Below are 20,409 nucleotides of genomic sequence, written 5' to 3'. Positions count from 1 at the left end.
TGCACAGATTTGTGCACTGGCGGGGTCCTTCGGCCTGGCCTGCAGGGATTGAGCCAAAACCAGCTCTCCGACATCCCCGAGGGATCCCAGATTGCAAGAGGGTGCAGGCAAGCTGAGGGACCCTACCGAATTCATGCACTGGGCCTCTCGTATATATAATAAGTCTAATTAACATTCATCACCATTAATAGTTACAGAATTTTTTTCTTGTGATGAGAACATTTGAAATCTACTCTCTTAACAAATTTCAAGTATGCACTACAGTATTATGAATTGTAGTCACCACGCTGTCCTTGGGGCAATTCACTCCACTATTGGGCCCACATTTACTGATCCCCAATCCCTACAGGCATGGCCACAGCACTCAGAAGAGGATGAGCAGGAATGTAGAGGATTTACTAAAGCCACATAGCACAATGGTTGAGTGTGGGGCGGAGTCAAACAGCCTGGTTCTTGTCCCAGTTGCACCACTCACTAGCTACAGAGTGGAGCAAACTAATTAACTTCTCAGCACTTCAGTTCCCTCAAATTATTGTGAGGATTGCATAAGATAACAGGTGAAGCCCTTAGAATGTCATACAGCTCTTAACAATCATAAATGTTGAATGAATAAACAAATACTAAATAAGATGAAATCCAGGCCTGAAAAAGAGACAGCAAGATTCTGCGTCTGGTTTAACTTGAACTCAGAGTCAAAGCAGACTCAGAAAGGGAACTGGTATGGAACAAAGAGAAAAGGCTCACAGGGCTGAGAATGGCTTTTACATTTTTAAAGGGTTGTTAAAAAAAACAAACACCCACCACCACCACCAAAAAAGATCGGCAACAGAAATTGTAAAAGCCAAAAAGATTTACTACAGAAAATGTCTAATTTAAAAAGAAACATGAAAAGCTTTGGGGGAGAGGCATACAAAAGGCATATTTCACTTTCTGACATAAAGCACACAAAAGGCGATTTTGATATCCATGCTTCTAAGGTAACAATGTGAAAATCACATACTAAAAACCACCTCACGCTACTTACATAGGACGTTTTGGATTCAGCGTCCCAACAGTCACAGGCATAATGGGCCATCTCGTTCTCCATGTGCTGCCGGAAGCGGAGTTTATCTGGAGATACTCCAACCTTCGTGAGGTAGAGGTAGATGCGGCCAATGAAATAGCCTAATACTGAGTTGTTAATCACACCCTAAAATAAATGAATAAACAAGTAAGTAAATAACTATGCAAGCAAGCATGGAAGATAGAAACAAACACATGTCAGCACTTTGGAAGGCCAAGAACCATCTTCTATTGAGCTGTTCATGGTCTACTGAAAATATTTGAAATACAAGGTAAGCTAATTTATCTAGCTTTCAGAATCATCTCAAAACCCAGTAAGAGGCTATTTTTAAAGGGGTTAATGTCAAGTTATCAAACTGATAATAATGGGGGTTATTCACAATCTTTCTACCATACTCACTGAGTCAACAAAAATTCAACCTAATACCTATACCTTCTAGATCTACAATGCTAAAAATGACATTCACAATAATGCCCTAGGAATGGCAAATACATTCCTTCTGAATTAACAAGAGTAACAGGACATGTTGAGGGGATTTTAATGTATTCTCAGCCACTGAATAAATCTGTGAGCCCGTATGGCATATGTAGTCTCACCATTTTAGTACTGGAAGGGTCTTAGAAACCATCTGGCCCCATTTCCTACCCACTGAAGGGCTCTTCTCAGCAAAGTGGCCAGCTAGTTACCACCCAGCTTCTACTTGAATATTTTCAGAGGCAGGAACCTTATTGTTCCCTGGGGCAATTCACTCCACTATCGGGAAGCCATTACTGTTAGAAAAGTTCTCACTCACAAATTTCTCTAAGCAAATAATTACAGAAATTCTATTATGTGTAAGACTCTCCCAATTGCTATGGGTAACAGAGAAGAGTTTAAAACCCAGAGGGCTTGCTCTCTGTGGGTCAATATGCCTCCCCGAAAGTAGCACATATTGCTAGAAGTCGGACTGATAAGGCACACAGTTCAACCCAGGATCTCTTTTCCATGGGGTCTCCTAAACATTGGTTTTCATGTTAGCCCAGTGGCCCACAAATGCTCATGTTTGGGTAATTTTCTCCCACTGTAATAACAGTGTATAATCAGACTGTATAAAAACAATAAGCTGACTGCTAAAATAAAATGCTTTGCCATCCAGTACACAGAATTTGCTAAGTGCTACAAAGCCTGAGAAGATATAATGCAAATTAAGTTACCTATGGAATCTTACCTGCTCAACAGCATCCCCGAGGCGCATTTTCCGAGCAGACTGTCCGCTGACTTGGGCTTTTGCCGAATACAAGTTAAGATGGAGGTCTGCCACACTCTGGAACTTGGGATGGTTTTTCTCGCTGGGGTCTACAAAGTGCTCGATTTCTGCCATTGTGAACTCTCTGAAAGAAAAACATAAGGGGCAAAAGTTGCATGCTTAACTATAAACAACAAACAAGGCCCTTGTTCTCAACTTAATTCTACAATGATGTGCCCTCACACTGCAGGAAATCTCACCACTAAACCGGAAATTGTTTCTTAATGGGATAGCAAGAGAAAAAGTTCGATTAGTTTTGTCTAGGTGGTTGTTAATTTTAATTACACTCATGAAAACTTTACTACTCAGTATTTTAAATAAACAAACACAATGCAACTTCTCTCAGACATTAATTCCTTCTGTGTAGTGACAAAGATGCTTTACTTCACCAAGTCTTAGTCAGGCCCTGGACCTTCTTCGAGGCCCATCAGTGCAGTTCATTGTAAAATCCAGTTTTAGCAATAATCCTGCTGAAATAGTTCAATCAGAACCACTCCCGCTAGCTATCTGGTCATCCTCCTCCTCCACGAAGCCCCAGGTAACGTCTGATGCCCTGGCCTGTCTTCAGCAAGAGTCCTATCAGGGCAGTTTAGCCAGAATCCCCTTATTCCTACTGTTCTCCTACTGTTCCCTCTTAGTAATCCCCATCTCAATTAGACCTGCTTTCTGATGTAGCTAAACTTTTTCCAGCCCAGTGAAGTATCTCAACTTCTCTTTCAGGTAACTGTCAGCAACGCAGCAGTAAATATCAACATGAAAACTGTTATTGTAGATCACCCAGGGAGAACAAAGGGTGAAATATTTAACTGCAGCAGTGTTTGACTGTATTCTGCACAGTGAGAAAACCTGAAGTCATTTTCAAGTTCCACCATATCTTACTTCTTTTCAGTCAGGTCAAGTTTCTAAACTTTCTAAATCTTTGTTTTTCAGTTAATGAAAAGAAAATAGGATTCTACTGAGTCTCCTATCTACCTACTCCAGGACTTCTGTGAGGAGCAACTGAGACGAGACACTTGGTTAAAGTTTTAAATCTTTCCACCTGGCTATAAACCAAGTGGTGTTCCTGAGCTGAGGCAAGGAACACCACTCCACGGAGGCAAGTCGTAGCTAGGGAGAGGAAGCCGGGCATTGCTATGTGATATCATTACCTGGTGCCCAGAGACACCTTTTGCGGGCTGGGCTGAGCTGTGGGCCACATTTTGTGCCATGGGGTCTTGGAAGCATTGACTGCGATTTGGTGGGCTGTCACTCTGGGGTGGTGGCAGGGCCTGTGTCCCACTTGGGGGGAAGCCGATTGTTGCTTTGTTGGTTACTGTTTCTTTGTAAATGGCCAGTGTGTTTCTTGGCAGCTCCTGCATTGAGCGTCTACCCTCTGGTGGTCAGTGCATGTCATAGAGATTGATGGGATGGTCAGAGGGATACTTAGCATATTAGCCTTTTATATAGAGACACTAGTGGTCCCATGCACTAAATTTGTGCATGGGGGGTAAGGGGGGAGTTCCTTCAGCCCGGCCTGCACCTCTCCAATCTGGAACCCCTCGGGGATGTCTGACTGCCGGTTTAGGCCCGATCCCTAAACTGGCAGTCAGACATCCCTCTCGGGCCTAAACCGGCAGTCAGACATCCCTCTCACAATCTCACTGCTGGCCCCTAACCACTTCTGCTTGCCAGTCTGATTGCCCCTAACCACTTCTGCTTGCCAGCCTGATTACCCCCTAATTGCTCCCCTGCAGGCCTGATTGACACTTATTTGCTCCCCTGCTGGCCTGATTCACCAGGGGTCGGGGGACATATCCCCTGTGGATAATATTGGAAGACTGCTGTATTCAGAATTGAGCCCTGTTCTATACTGAGGTCTTTCTTTCCCTATTGCAAGAGTCCTGAATAAAATCTAGTTTTTACCACTTTAATTACTATTTGTTTTTTTCTTTGACACTAGATGCAACCACAAAAGATTATTACTTTTAATGAAAAATAATTTTTAAACAACAGATCAATAATTTTCAAAACTAGGAAAATTTAAGCAAAAACCGGACACAGAAAGAAGTAAAATACGGAGCTGACTTCCAAATAGAATAGTTTTCCTTAAAGCATTAGCAAGTCTGGTATTTACAAGCTCCGGATATTTACTTTTCAAATAATGAGAAATCAATAGTGAATTTAAATTGTTCTCTAGCTTTAAGAGTAGTTTGATTTCTTCTTTTTTATTGATCTGAATAAATAAATGACTGACAATGGCACCATATAGCTGGTTTCTTTGGAGTAATAGCTTCTTCAATAGTGTTATTCAAGGCAGATGACATAAGGATTGCGTTGAACAATCTAACATCAAGCTAACTGCTTCATGACAAAATAAATATGCACATAGTAATGATTTTCCAGAGAGATTCCTCTGAATGCCAATTTAGTAACTACTGGAGGGAAAAGTGTTTTTTTTTAATATAATGGTATCTCTTAGTCATGCAGCACCTATGTCTAGATTATCTTTCAACAATTATGAAATATCGTCTGTGTGCACAGAAATATAAGAGAGAGAAGAACAGTGTCTGACTTCATAGAGCTTAGAACTGGGCTGAGAAACAACATCTAAAATGCAGGGCAGATCGAAATAAGGGCCTCGCCCAGATTCCCAAAACAATCTGCTGCCAAAGTCTTTGCATCTGTGCTGTCAAATCATCCCACTCACAAACGGGAGGCAGAAATCAACACTTAATGCCGATTTTACCAGCTGCCTCATGTCTGAGTTCGGAGGATGTACCTGGGGCCATGGAAACTGGAATACACACAGGTCCAAACTGGAGTCACTGTTCCTCTGTGCAGGCTCTTTCCTCCAGGAAGTCTCCCCTTCTAGATCCTAAGGCTAAGGGCTTATAGGCCTGGAGATAAGTGTGGTCAGAACACAGGCCGTTTCCTCAGAGGGAGTCGGGGGGCTAATGAGAGCAGGCAGATGGCAGGGTGCTTTGATGTAGAGTCTGTGGCTGGGATATGCTGTGACTGAAGTCTATAATTACAGCAAGGAAGAAAAGAGCGGAAATGGGTGGGGCAGTGGGACTGCAGAGAGCCTAAGTTGGGTTGACCTACCTACCCTATTTTTTAGACAGAATTTTTTTAAAAATATATATTTTTTATTGATTTTTTTACAGAGAGTAAGAGGGAGGAATAGAGAGTTAGAAACATCTATGAGAGGGAAACATCGATCAGCTGCCTCTTGCACACCCCCTACTGGGGATGTGCCCGCAACCAATGTACATGCCCTTGACTGGAATCGAACCTGGGACCTTTCAGTCCACAGGCTGACGCTCTATCCACTGAGCCAAACCGGTTTCAGCTATTTTTTAGACAGAATTTATTTACCCTAAGATAGTGGTCGGCAAACCGTGGCTTGCAGCCAACCACTGGACTAGACAAAATGCTACCGTGTAGTTGGAAGCTGTGAGGATTAGGAAATTGTGGCATATTGTGTGCACAGAGGTAAAGGGTAGTATATGACAGTGGCCGGCAAACTCATTAGTCAACAGAGCGGCAAACCGCAGCTCTCGAGCCTCATGTTGCTAGCAAGCCGCAGTTTGCTGACCACTGCCCTAAGAGATGACATCAGTGAGAAAATACATAAAAATCACCAAAAGCTTAAGTCATAAACAGATAAGTCATACTAAGTTTCCAAAAGAAAATGTAACTAAATAGTGCCCGCACGCCTTCCCACACATTCCTGGACACGTCTGACAAAGGGAGGGCATTGGAATAGAGCCTCTAAACAAGAGCGGATGTCTGAACAAGAGCGGACAGTAGTCACCTTGCCAGCTGGCCTGTCAGATAGGCCCCCCAAATATCTAGAAGAACACAGCTGGTTACTGAAACACTTCTAACCCCACAATGCCGTCCTGGAATGACCTTTCTGTCACAACCACCACCCCATCCCTACCTTACCCTACTCTTATTTGCATCACCACCGCTAGAAAATGCTTTGGGTTAGATAATCAATGTCTTGCCATCCTCAAACCACATGATGTCCCAGCCAGTGTGGCTCAGTAGTTGAGAGTTGACCTATGAACCAGCAGGTCACGGTTCAATTCCTGGTCAGGTTACATGCCCAGGTTTCGGGCTCAATCCCCAGTAGGATTGTACCTCTATGTATTTTACTTTTCATGGCCCCAGGAGGGGATGTGCAGGAGGCAGTCAATCAACAATTTGCTCTCATCACTGATGTTTCTATCCTTTTCTCCCACTCCCTTCCTGTCTCTAAAATCAATTAAAAAAAATTTTTTTTAATCTTTTAAAAAATCACAAGCACATGATGAACAAAAGGAAAAGTCATTTTGGAGCAGGGAAGACACTTAGGCTCTTCACCCTCCCCACCCTTCCCTTCAAGTTCACTTTCGTTACTCACAGCTGCCAGTCATCCCAGAGATTACATCTGGAGATACAAATGTAAAACATGCTTTTTTGTAGCATAAAAATAATTACATAATCATGAAAGAATGAGACCGAATAGCAAGTTTTCATGTCCAATTCAGTGCCAAGATCACTTACTAATTTTACCAGAAGAACAATGTTGGCAGTACCTGACTCTGATCAGTCCAGACCGAGGGGAGATCTCGTTTCTAAAAGAATTTCCAATCTGGGCAGCAGCAAACGGCAACTTTCCTTGGTTGAATTCCAAAAGTCGTTTGAAATTCAAGAAAATCCCCTGTGCAGTTTCTGGTCTCAAGTACCTGTACATTAAAAATCAATCAGTCGGTTATAAAGAAATTAAGTTTTCCTTTCCCAACAAATCTGAAATTCTATATGCAAATCCTAAAAGTCCTAAGTGTACTATTTGCACAGAAAGCTGTACGAGCCCTATAACAAAGTTTTAGAAATAGTTATTTCCTCGGTAGCAAACGTTACCAAGCAAGTATGAGAGAATGCATTAGGTAACTTGTATGGCAATACTCTGATAGAAATGGCATTTTATTTAACTACTCCAGTGAATCAAATACCACCTCTCTCACCGTTTCCCTAAAACACCTGCCATTCTTCCTGGCTAACCATTACATGGAGGCAGATGGCAGTTCCAGATCCTTCTGAACACCAGACCCGTGCATCAGTGTACCCACATGTGAAAGCGTCACCGTGGGCTACCCTTCCACACGAGCGCTCACTCATCACAGCATCACGCGGAGCCAGGGAACTTTCGAGGTTTCTCATGTCATGTTCTTCTTCGTGGTGCTTCAGATTTTCAGCCAGAGGCTTCTAATATTTCTCCATATGCTAAAGATAGAGCCAAGCAAATATCCCCGGTCCCTCTTCTGTGCAAAACAACTCAGAAAGCGTTCTCAACAGCCTACTTCACAATACGTATTTTATGGAAACAACTCTACAATGAAGACAGAAACAATAAAATCCTACCCTCATCTCTCTCACACACCAAACACCTTTGATTTTTGTCCTCCTTTGCACATTTCACCCAAACAGAAGTACAGCTACAGTTATATGCAGGTTTTTAAGTAGGATGTTAAAAAATTATGCATTCTTTCATTTATTTTATACTTCTCCAGTTTCTAAATAACTGAAAACTTCTCATATTCAACAGCTACAGAGTATTCTACCGAAATGTTCTACTTTGTGTCATTTATTTCACCATCCCCAAATTATAGGATAAGTAGGTTAGCTGTACTTTTAATTTATACACCCTTGACAAGTATCACTTCCTTTCCTTTTGAGTTACTTTTTAGATAAATTCCTAGGAGTGGGAAGACAGACCAGAGGATATGGCCCGTTTTATGACTCTGGGTATGTATTGCCAAAATGAAAGGCTTACCTCGTGGCCTCTCTCCACAAATATCTCAAGTCAGCCCTGTGTCTCAGTAAAGTAACTCTAGTAACATTCTGTCTCAATTAATTTTTATCACTCTTTAGTTTCTACTCTAGGAAACATGATCTATTTAACTTCATCTTGCAAAAACCTACCCTTCTCTTGCCCTTTAAAATGAGACCATTAAATAGATAGATAAAATAAATGAAATATGATAAAATGAGACCATAAGGCCGGGACCGGTTTGGCTCAGTGGATAGAGCCTCGGCCTGCGGACTGAAAGGTCCCGGGTTCGATTCCGAGCAAGGGCATGTTCCTTGGTTTCGGGCACATCCCCGGTGGAGGGTGTGCAAGAGGCAGCTGATCTATGATTCTCTCATCGATGTTTCTAACTCTCTATCCCTCTCTCTTCCTCTCTGTGAAAAATCAATAAAATATATATATATTTTTTTTAAAAATGAGATCATAAGGAAAATATCTGGAGCTATAAGATGGAAATGGGCAAGGAATCTGAAAATACAGAGCCAAATCTCTGGGTAATACTATAAATAGTCCAGGTTTTCTCTGGTCTGTGAAAATCAAGTCTTTCAAATCAAAGCTAAACTGTGCTGTCCGATGTAATGTAAATATTTAAATTTACATTAATTAAAATTGAATAAATCTTAAAATTTCTTTCCTCAGAAGCACTAGCCCAGTTAAGTGCCCATCAGCCCCACATGACCACCACACTGGACAGCACAGACTACAAACATTCCCCTCCCTGCAGGCCGTCTGCTGGACAGCGCTCATCTGGACCGAATGGCTTCTCCTCTCCTTCAGCAGCAAGTTCCGTGACTTTCAAATCACTCTTCAACTGTCTTTCCTGTATATGCAGTATAACTAAAAGGAATGATGATCATACCTTTTGTTTATTTTCTAGGCCAAAAACATCAACATATATACTAAAAATCTAGAAGAAATAAAATGTGTCTGTCATAATTTTTCCTTAATATTGTACTTTTTATACATCACTTTCCATCATTTCCCCCTCATGGCTAATATTGATATTTACCTTTTAGGACAAGCAATGTTAATAACTTTGACACATAAACAACAAATGATACATACCCAGGCATGTTTCCTCCAGGCCCAATGTAGGTTTTGAACATTAAGTTAAAAGCTACTGGAGGGGAGAGATCATTTCCAGTAATGGGGGATTTTACATTATAGTTCACAAAAAGATCCCCAAGCTCTTGCTGTCCATAGTTATCAAGCTAAAAAACATGGGGGGGGAAAAATAGTATAAAAGACTGAGAAAAAAAACAAGGCATAAGATAAAATATTACGTATTAAACCCCATCCACCGTTAAAACTCATCCAAAATAACCTGCAGATATCCACATAAAACCATAGCCAGTTTACACAGATTTCATTTACCAACAGGAAAATGAAGTATCTTTCTGGGAAGGATCTAAAACTTAACATTCATCAGAGGTTCATTTTTTTTGGGTCAGCAAAAATGGACAGAGAGGAGAAATAAGAGAATGAAATCTGGCTGCTGAAGCCACGTAACAGGAATAGAGCTTTTCCTACCACAAAGGGAAGCTAATGCCTTTTAAAGAACCTGCCATGCTTTGCAAAGCTGAAAAGGAGTCAGAGGCACTAAAATGTGCTCAGGCAAAGGATGGGCCTTCAGGGCCATGTCTAAGCACTTCCCACGGGTCCCCAACTTCTCACTGAAAGTTACACTGGCAGCTGTATATACAGCTGACATGACAAATCAGAAAACAGGCTGCTCTCCTAGAACGTGGATCTGGGAAGAAACAGGAAGTCAGTGCTCAAACTATAAAATATGACTTAACAAATCAACTAATTACTTCCTGCGTCTGTTAAGTTACTTGGGAATAAATGAAACTGTTATGATCAAAGACATACACACAAAACCTTGGTAACTCTAGCATTCAGAATAGGAAACAGTAATTTAAGGGTAATTAGACATGCGTTTCATATCTTTTTCCTAATAATAATAAGAATAATAAAGTTCATGCCTTTGAGGGGGAAAAAGGAAATAAGAAATAAATGTGTAGCTATAACAGTGTCAGAATAGCCGAAACCGGTTTGGCTCAGAGGTAGAGCGTCGGTCTGCGGACTGAAAGGTCCCGAGTTCGATTCCGGTCAAGGGCATGGACATTGGTTGCGGGCAAATCCCCGGTGAGGGGAGTGCAAGAGGCAGCTGGTCGATGTTTCTCTCTCATCGACGTTTCTAGCTCTCTATCTCTCTCCCTTTCTCTCTGTAAAACATCAATAAAATATATTTTTAAAAAAACAAAACAAAAAAAAATAGTGTCAGAATACAAGAATTGACAATGAGCATCAAGCAAGGAATAAGATATACTTCATGAGAACCTAAAATAAATGGCTAGATTAAGAAGATTTTCCATTTAAATGACGGAGAAAATTTCTCCGCTAATGTTGGAAAGCTAGATAGCACAGAGAAAAATTAGCTTGTTACAAAACAGATAGGGCAACAGTGAGGAAATACCCAGTAAACTCTCATGAGAAAAGAGGAAAGGGTTATGTTCTCAAGTGATCTGTGACCCACACAAAGGTAACATCTACTTCTGCTATGGAAGGTATTCCCACAGTTGGGAAAAGTCAGAATAGATTACTTCTATGGTCTCTTCTGTCTTCCCTAAAATCAGTCAGTTTGGCTCAGTGGATAGAGCGTTGGCCTGCGGACTCAAGGGTCCCAGGTTCAATTCCGGTCAAGGGCATGTACCTTGGTCTCGGGCACATCCCCAGTAGGGGGTATGCAGGAGGCAGCTGAACGATGTTTCTCTCTCATCCATGTTTCTATCCCTCTTCCTTCCTCTCTGCAAAAATCAATAAAATATCTATATATTTTTTAAAAATCGGTCAGCTTAAATAGAAATTTTAAAACTGTATTGGAGGCCGACCCATCAGATCCTAAGAATGATATAATAGGGCAATCAGAAGCAGATCAAGTGGCTGACAAGAGCATTCTCACAAAAATATCTACCCCCAAATCGCCACATCTACACTGAACCCTGCTCGTCATTCAGCCCTCCTCTGGTTTTTGCCATTAAACGGAGAAAACGGGTTTCAAGGAGAGAGAATAAATTTTATGCCTATTTAATCAAACTTGCTGGTTTTGGCTAAAATAAAGGGTTAGCCAAAAAAGTAGAGAGAAGAAAATAAAAATGTAATTGGAGATGCTATGAGAGAGACAGGTAAAGTTGGCTTGATGACCACCTCGGCCAGGGTCAGCACCAAGTGGAGTTCGACAGTCATCAAATGGCGGGAGAAAGACAGCACCTATCTGAGGTGCTGTGACAGCGTCTCTCAAGAACTCACCTGAGCCAAGACACTCTCCATCTCTGATTTCTTCTCGGCAGAGCACTTCTTATCAGACATCAATTTCTGTAAATGAGCTATAAGACATGTTGATACATGTCAATTTCAGCCAATGAGGAAAGGGGACAGTGTATTTTTTTCTTCTATTTTTGGGGACAGTGTATTTTTGGGTTTCAATGTTGGATAGGTAAAAAGAATGTATCCAAGAATAATGGTCCTAATTGATATGAACCCCTTGGTTGATTAACAGGGAGTCATGATACTGGCTTGACCCTTTTTGCTGACTTAGAGAATTTCTAATTATCTGTATACATTTTTTTAAAGTAAGGGGTTTTATCTGTATACTTAAGATCCATGTACTTTTTAGCCTTTGTATATTATGCACCCCCCAAAATTTTAATAGAAAAACATTGAGGAAGGTTTCATCTAAACCCTTTGTTTTGATCAATCCTACCTGAGATGAAGAACCATACCTTTTAATAGATGGTCAGCACGAAAACACTCTCCATTTTTCACATCTTTCACCATGAAGTCCGCAAATTTGTCCACATGGCCAGAAGTCCTAAAGTAACAAATGCCAAGCCAGTTTGTTATTTTCATACAAATTAACACATAGCTTTTACCTCATAAGACAATCTCCCTTCTATATGCTTATCCATAGTGTGTATGTGTGAATCTGAAAGATGGAAGCTCCTACATCTATAGTAATGCATCCATGTAGATGATAATGTATGCCAGAGAAAATTCTTCCTTCCGGTAGGAAGAAAAACATCACCTAGGTTACACTTTTTCACAAAGTCTGTGCTACTTCGCAGAATCAATTAACTCACACCTATCCTATTATTAGTTGTAATACAAGCAAAGGCCAAACCATGGCAAACGTGGCTAGCTAAGAACTCTTATCTCATCATGTATAATAAAAGCGTAGTATGCAAATTGTCCCTCAACCTGGAGTTCATCTGGGAGTCTGACCAGGGGGCGGGGCCAGCCAGGGAAGGGAGGGAGTACCTGGCCAGCAGCAGGCAGCCACTAGGGACCCTACCAATGCATGAATTTTGTGCATTGTGCCTCTAATTATAGATAATGCACCTTGGTTCTCTGCCCCTGAAACCTGCATGGACACAGTATTATCTCTACACAGTTCCCATTAGTGGAGCAAGTAGCTCAAGAACAGGTTCTCTTGATCTTTTAGATTAGGGGTGTCGAACTCAATCAGAGAAGGGGCCAAAATCTAAAATCCAGCCTAAATCAAGGGCCGAATGGTTTACTGAACAGTCATAAACTGACAATGTCATAAACTGACAGCGGAGTGCAGTGATGACAGCGCGGTGCAGGCCACATTGCAAGGCCTGGCGGGCTGGATTTGGCCCGCGGGCCTTGTGTTTGACACATGTGTTTTAGATCCATCATCTAGTGTTAACTGGCTGAAATTATTAAGAGAAAGCAGAGGTTAGAAATGGAGAGGAGGGGTGTCAATGGGGAAATAAGGGGACATCTGTAATCTTTCAATAATAAAGATAAATTAAAAAAATAAAAAGAGAAAGACTAAGGGATGCAAACAGCAGAAATTAACTCTTTATCAGGCAACATTAAATGAAGTGATATACAAAATGACAAGAATTCCTCTTTCAGTTTTATATTCAAACAATCCTGCTCTGCTTTCAACAATACTGGTAGGAATAATCTAAATGTCTGCATTGAAACTTCAATACAAATAGCAGTTTTTGATTAAAAATGTATTTACACCTTTGTCCAGAATTTCTAAGAATTTATACTAAGGAAATAATCAGGAAATATGTTTAATGCAATAAAAAATTAGAAACTACTTAATTGCCTACAATGTGGACTAGCTAAATAAAGCACGGCACACCCATAAAACAGGATACTATGCTGTTATTAAAAATGATTTAGAGCCGGGACCGGTTTGGCTCAATGGATAGGGCGTCGGCTTGGGGACTGAAAGGTCCCGGGTTCGATTCCGGTCAAGGGCATGTACCTTGGTTGCAGGCATATCCCCAGTAGGGGGTGTGCAAGAGGCAACTGATCGATGACTCTCTCTCATCGATGTTTCTAACTCTCTATCTCTCTCCCTTCCTCTCTGTACAAAATCAATAAAATATATATTTTTTTAAAAAGTGATTTAGAAAACTAAGGACAGAAGTCAATGTTCACCTATGTTACATAAAAGCAGCAGTGTGCTACCAACATGGATACACATAGAGACTTAAGAGAAAAAAGACAGGAAGGATAACTACAGTGACCTTAGCATGACTATCTGTGAATAGCAGGTGAATACTTCCTAGGTTTTTCCCCCTAGATTTTTATAACGAACATGGGTAGCTTTTTATAATCAGAAAAAGTTCTTAAATGTGCATATTAAAGAATCACAGCCCTCAAACTATAAATCTTACTTTAAAACTGGCTCCGGGGTGAGCATGGTGCAGTCAATTTCTAGGATCTGCTCCTCTTGGATAAAGTGCTGTCTCCAGGTCTGAATAATGTTGTTCTTCAAAGCACAGCCAACGGGCCCAAAGTCGTACAGGCCACTGACACCTGCAAAAAGGGAACAAGGGAAACATGCACGTGACCCTGTCACGCTGAACAAGTAAAGGCAAGGAGACATGGGACACGGATACCTGTGAGACTTCATATTCTCCCTAGAAATATGTTCAAGTCAACATTCGAATCCCTCAGTACTAAGGGCCTTCCCTCCACTAGCTGACAGAGGTAAAATTAAAAAGCTCCTACTCGTTTACTTTTGCCATATTAAGAATTTCAAGTAGAATTAGCAAAAAAAAAAAAAAAGAAAGCAAAAGAAGTTTGTCCACGTACAAGAACAGAATGAGAAAAAAAAATTTTTTCTGCTACAGAAATTAGACAATAAGTTCTTGTTTCAAGTGATAATAATAATTTTAGCACCCAATTCTCTCATTTATTCTTGGGAATTTGAGCCACTATATTAACCTCACGAAGTTAAACATTGAGAGATCTGTTTAGCCAAACTTGAACCGAGTCTTCAAGAATAAGTAGGGCAGAGGGAAATAAAAACGGATTTCACATCAAATGGTTGACGCTAAACAAACAAAAGAAAAATATCCATCCTTTGCTTTCGGTGACCTCAGACAAGGAGGTGTCCATTGGAAGCCAGTTTTTACTTAAGAATAATATTAAAGCCACGAACAGCACACCTGTTCTTTCCATCACTAACCCCCTACCTCCATAAATAGCGAAAGCTTGATCGTAGAAAAACCTCCTCTTCAGGGTATCTTCCATCTTTGCTCTGTCTACAATGTCATCTTTGGGCTGTAATGCCAGCTCCTACACGGGTTTTTAATGGAGAACATGATTAGAGAGAAGGATGCGTAGTAACATGAATTTACACATGTGAATTTAGTTTACTCCTCAGCAAAACTCAATATAAAATTTCTCAGACAAGATTTTGATATCCTTAAAAAATAAGAGACCTTGGGGTTTCCCCCCTATCTGAGTTACAGAAAAGATATCTTTACTTAATTATTTAGGAAAAATATGTGATCATTTCCAAGATTACAAGACTAGGCTTACTTAGGTGCAGATACAGATAATATCTAAATTTGTAGTGGGTCACAGTAGCAAAATAATGACTTCAAACACCACACTACTTCTGTTTGGTGGTGGGAGATTTATCATTTGAAAGATTTGGGAGCAGGTATCAGATGGAGAGACCCTTTCCTTAAAAGAAAAAACAGAAATGTCAACACAAAACCATTCTTCCCAGGCATGGGAGGTCCCCTGAGGAAGAGAAGCACTGTGCCTCCCATAGAGATTCATCGGGCATGTTGAGTCTAGAATATGGGCGGAGGGGTAGGTCAGGGGTCAGAGGGCTTCAAAGAGAAGGTGAGATTTTGAGTTGCACCCTGAAAAAAATGAGGCGGGGTAGAAGAGGAGAGGAAGGCATCCGGATAAATAGAGATAAAGCAAATGAGACTTGCTATGAGAGTTTTCTATGTCTTTCCCACCCACAGAGATGAAATAAAGATGGATGATCCTATACCTGCGTACGTTCCTGTTTTAGAGTCTCACGGCTCACCTTTGCTTCCAGAATCCTCTTCCGGGCTTTAAGCTCAGCTACCGCTCGGTCCACATCGACCTGGGGTGCTTTCTCTTCTTTGAGTTTTCGCACCAGATCTCCCTGGCCAACAGAGAGAATTTACGGTCAGGACTGAAGTCAAGAAAAGTTAGCAATGCGTCTTCGAGCACGCCTTTTAAAAGTATCTGTATAAGAATAAGGCCGCTCAAATGTCTAGTATATGAGAGGTCATTAAGAATAATTGAAAGTCTCTGCCCTCAGCATTTATAGCCCAGCTGAATATTCAAACAAGTACACAGGGTTTAAAGTGGTTATTACTACTGTTTTAGAGGTGGTGAGGGAAACAGGCGAAGAGGAAGGAGAGAAAGGCATTGACAAAACGAAGGAAAGAGCAAGATTAGTATAGAGAACACAGAAGAACCAAAAAGCAGACCCATTATCTCCTGGAATCTCTCTCTTCTCTACTTATAAAAAAACGACCATCTTCGTCACTGCAGGATAGTAACAGAATTCCAAAGCATCTGGTGTAAAAGGGGGCACGGGGTCTCAAAGTTCAGAGCCACTGAACTAGCTCCATCCTGACCTCTCTAGCCATCTTCTCTCGTTATTTCAGCTTCTTCATTACACGTACAATATCTGAAGTCGCCCTATCAATGCAGTGGCTTACTTACGTACATGCATTTTATCTGTCCCTGTCTTAAGAGAGGAATTATGGCACGTAAACAGAATTCTGGCACTCAAAATATTTGTTGCCCTAACCGGTTTGGCTCAGTGGATAGAGCGTCGGCCTGCAGATTGAAGGGTCCCAGGTTCGATTCCAGTCAAGGACATGTACCTTAGTTGCGGGCACATCCCCAGTTGGGGGTGTGCAGGAGGCAGCTGGTCAATGTTTCTCTCTCATCGATGTTTCTGACTCTCTATCCCTCTCCCTTCTTCTCTGTAAAAAAAAAAAAATCAATAAAATATATCTTTAAAAATTATATTTGTTGACTGATATCACAACCTAAACCTAGCACAGTGCCAAGCACTTAAAATTCACAACTATTATTAAGTTATTCTTTATTCAGTGTCCTTTTTCCTTCCTCGGCTTGTCAGAGCAGCTGTCTCATAAATGCTCACTCACAGTGCTTTCGGATGGGGATAAGAACGTGTGAGAGCCTTTGTTCTGAAAAGAGGCCGGGAAGTAGTCATTCTCACGAACGTCTTGAACTTGGTGAAGATGTAGGCAAGCAGTTCTTTTGTGTGTCTCCCACTCTGTGTCAAGTACTGCCCCTCCCACACATTCCACCCACGGTTTCTTCTGGAGCTTCCTGGTTGAGGAGAGAGCAGCGCACAGGACCAGCGCAGGTGAAGGTAAGGCAGGGAGTGTTTAAAACCGATTTCCTTGAATCACTTTTAAAATCATGATTTATGATGATCCAACCCCGAAAACAAAAGAATTGGATGTGATCTAAACATGGATGAAAGTACTTAAGGATTCCTAATTTCTAATTATTTTTCCTCTTGTCTTCACTACCCAACTGTGTGTGTGTGTGTGTGTGTGTGTGTGTGTGTTTAATGAAACTGATGTGAAACGCCATCTACATCACCCTTAAGAAACATCAAGTAGAAGCTTGGTTCCTGGGTAAATTGTTACCTGAAGACATATATCTGAAATAACAGCCTGTGATTATAAAGCAAAGTAATTATTAGATGAGAAATCATTCCACAGGATCCGTATGTCATGATGCATATTCAGCTGGCCAAGAAAAAAACAACAAAAACCCCGCCGTTGTAAGGGGTGTGCTTTCACACACGAGGGTTCTTGTTAAGATTAATGAGTCTGTCTCAGATTTCCAATGTTCTCCAGCTATTGACAATGATGTCATGAACTTTTCAGGTGCCCTCTGCGGCTCAAGCAAGAGCTGTAATGGGCACACTCAGTTCAGAAAATCAAAGGAGAGAAAGGCTGGAGCTCTTCACCCTGTCTCCTTACTACTGCCACGATCTGGATTCTAGCTGTCTTCCCAGGTACAGTAATAGAAAAATAGGAAACACTGAAACACCAGTAGTGTTATTCATTCATCTATCCCGATCCCAAACAAGACACTCCAGGACTGAGTTTTCATAATATATGGTAAAAAAAAAAAAAATGCATTAGATATTTTTTAAAGTTAAACCTACTAAATATAAAGGATGAGCTATGGCTTTTCTTTTTTGTATTAAAATACTCTTTCTTTTATGAAATGAAAGCAAAATTCAGATGGCAGTTTGGTGATTGTATTAGTTTTCTTAATGTCCTTATTTGGCAAAATAAAGACGAGGCCACTCTATGTTAATACCTCATTTAAAAAAAAACAAAAAACTCAATTGTCCCAGGGCACCTTTCATCAATGATGATGATGATGATGCATTTTTTCTTGGTGTTCTGAAACCCTTTTAGGAGTCCCATAACTAATTCTCCAATAAGCAACTAAGAATATGCCACAGGAACATGCATTTCGGTCAAACAAACCTAACCTCCAAAAAGCAACAGCATTCACATAGCCTAGCAGATTTGCAAGTTTATATGAAATACATAATTATATGAAACACATCTCACTAACACGACTAGTTGTTAAGCACCTTAAAATCCCCAAGGATGTCTCCAATTGGACAACTTCGCAGTGTAAAATATAGAGATGTGATGTGTGCCTCATTTTCTCATAAGCAAAAAAAAAAGGGGGGGGGGCGGGTGAGTAGATGATCCTTAAACCCCCTTCCAAATGACACTGGAATCGGTGTGATTCAAAGTTTCAGGTAGTTAACTCCTATGTGTGGTCCTGGAAAACTAGATAAAGAATCTAACCTAACTGACACAAACTTACATATTCAAAAACTATCTTAAACAAAAAAGTGAACCAGGTCAGCATAAACAAGATGCAATACAGTAATGGCACGGGAACCGATGGCAGTGCACTTAACTGCTTCCACAGTCTCGCTGCAGACAGATAATTTGCACTGCAGTTCCAGCTAACGTGGCAGAGGGAGGGGTTTGGGAACGTGGTGTTTTTTTTTAGGTTTTTTTTTTTTTTTTTTTAATTTAGATGCTTTCTCCCTTCCACAGTGAAGGACATAAAACAAAAATTGAGTTACAGGAACAACAAAGGAACCACACCTAATACGATTCAGGGAGAGTGGGTGTAGGGAGATGGAAAATAAGCATTCTGATACCCATCAGAAAGGAGAGAAAAATGAAGCTCACAGTGAAAAAGCAAAATAAAACACTACTGAGTGAGTCAGGCTCATATAGCAAGAAGCAGAGACCGCCAAGTGGAAGGGTTTGCTGAATGTGTAGCAGAGCTGCCCCCAATGAATGATGGAGGGAGGGTTCCACCCTCCCAGCTGAGACAAGCTATTGCATCAGGCGCCGCTCGTGCCGGAGGAGAAACCCGTGTGTCGTTTACTACAAGGTCATCGATCCCAACCTGCCCGTTGTTTACTACAAGGTCATCATCGCCAGCGCTGGGCTCTCCCCGCCTGGACATGGGAATCCCTCTGACACAGCCTTTTCCTTCTCTTCCCCAGGCCCTGGCCCGGGAGAAGCCGGCCTGCGCACACCGCCGAGTCCTCCGGCGCAGGAACCCTCCCTCCCTCCCGCCGGCAAAATCAAGTTTCAGAAAGTTCCATTCGGAGGGCCGGCTCCGCCAGGAACCCGGCAGCATGCACAGTTTCCCGGGCTCGCTCACTCCCAAGGGCCCTTTCGGAACCCGACAAAGAGAAGGACCAAGAACTCCCATCGTTATCAGAAAGGGGCCCGGTCAACACCTCCCACACCCACGTTCCAACTTTTTCCCCCCCTTATAATCTTCTCGGCCTGTCATTCGGCTAAGCAAGGAACGCAGGAAGGTGTCCAGGAGGATACATGCTGGAGATTAAAGACAGGAACCGCAGCCCCAGCTGAGCAGGCAGCTCGCCCCCCGGGGCGCACAAAGCCCGCAGCCCAGGCTGGAAAACCGAAGTGGAGGACCCTGAGCCGGGATCGGAGGGACCGGGGGGTCCAGATCCAGCCCCGCCGGAGAGACGGAAGGAGGGAGGGAGGGAGGAGGCGCGGGCAGGAGCCAGGACCGGGGAAGGGGACCAGATCGCGGGCGGAGGGAGCCGCCCACGAGGAGGGGAGGACGGGGGGCCTCGGGAGGGAAGGTGGCTGACGCGCGCGGGGGGCGCAAAGGTGATGCCAGGAAGCCGAGGGCTCCCAGAGAGGGGTCGCCGGCGAGGGGCAGGGATGCGCGGGGAGGAGGGCACCGGGAGGGAAGGGGAGGCAGCGCGGGGGGAGGAGGAGGGGAGGGCTGCGGGGAAGGCGCGGGACGCCGGTACCTGCTGGCGCACGGCGAGCCGGAGCGGCGCCAGCACCTCCTCATCCCCGGCGCCGTCCATGCTGCTCGGGGAGGCGGCCGCGGGGAACGAGGTCGGGCCGGGGGCGCGCGTGCCGAGGGGCCTGCGGGGCGGGGCCGGGGCCGGGGCCGGGGGCGGGAGCCGGGCCGGGAGCCGGGGCGGCGGCGGCAGCAGCAGCGCGGCGCGGGCGGCTCTAAGCAGCGCCGGGCGCGGGCAGGGCATGGGCCGGCGGGCCTGGGCGCGGCGGCGGCGGCGGCGGAAGCGGCGCGCGCGGCCCGGCCCGGAGCATGATGAAATCGCCGCGTAAACGCCGCGGCGCGCGCGCAGCCGCACTTTCCACACGGGGGCGCGGCGCGGCGCCGGGTCGCCGCCGGCAGATTCGACACAGAAACCCGGAAGGGCCCGGGATCCTCCAGCCCCTGGGAGGCTAGGTTCCCCTCGGGGCGGCCGGGAGAGCTGTGGGGACTCAGGGAGCCCCCCTTGCGAACATA

At 43.1% G+C, this 20,409-nt stretch overlaps 1 protein-coding gene across 1 annotated transcript in view; it reads right to left on the bottom strand.

The window, feature by feature from the left end:
• GARS1 (glycyl-tRNA synthetase 1) overlaps positions 1-20,192 on the bottom strand; it is a 35,072-nt gene extending 14,880 nt beyond the window's left edge. Inside the window, exons 1-10 of the mRNA XM_084896854.1 lie at positions 19,901-20,192; positions 15,566-15,667; positions 14,712-14,814; positions 13,908-14,049; positions 11,970-12,058; positions 11,497-11,573; positions 9,250-9,395; positions 6,911-7,060; positions 2,271-2,433; positions 1,025-1,189 (exon numbers count right to left, since the gene is read on the bottom strand). Coding sequence (XP_084752980.1) covers positions 1,025-1,189; positions 2,271-2,433; positions 6,911-7,060; positions 9,250-9,395; positions 11,497-11,573; positions 11,970-12,058; positions 13,908-14,049; positions 14,712-14,814; positions 15,566-15,667; positions 19,901-20,140 — 1,377 coding nt within the window. The 5' untranslated portion in view covers positions 20,141-20,192. The remainder of the gene's footprint in view (positions 1-1,024; positions 1,190-2,270; positions 2,434-6,910; positions 7,061-9,249; positions 9,396-11,496; positions 11,574-11,969; positions 12,059-13,907; positions 14,050-14,711; positions 14,815-15,565; positions 15,668-19,900) is intronic.
• Between the last annotated feature and the right edge of the window lie 217 nt (positions 20,193-20,409).

Source organism: Pipistrellus hanaki, assembly GCF_964339955.1.
Source record: "Pipistrellus hanaki genome assembly, chromosome: 10".
Lineage (NCBI taxonomy): Eukaryota > Metazoa > Chordata > Mammalia > Chiroptera > Vespertilionidae > Pipistrellus > Pipistrellus hanaki.
The sequence above is the reverse complement of the archived record's forward strand: the minus strand, read 5'-3'. Positions and strand labels throughout refer to the sequence as shown.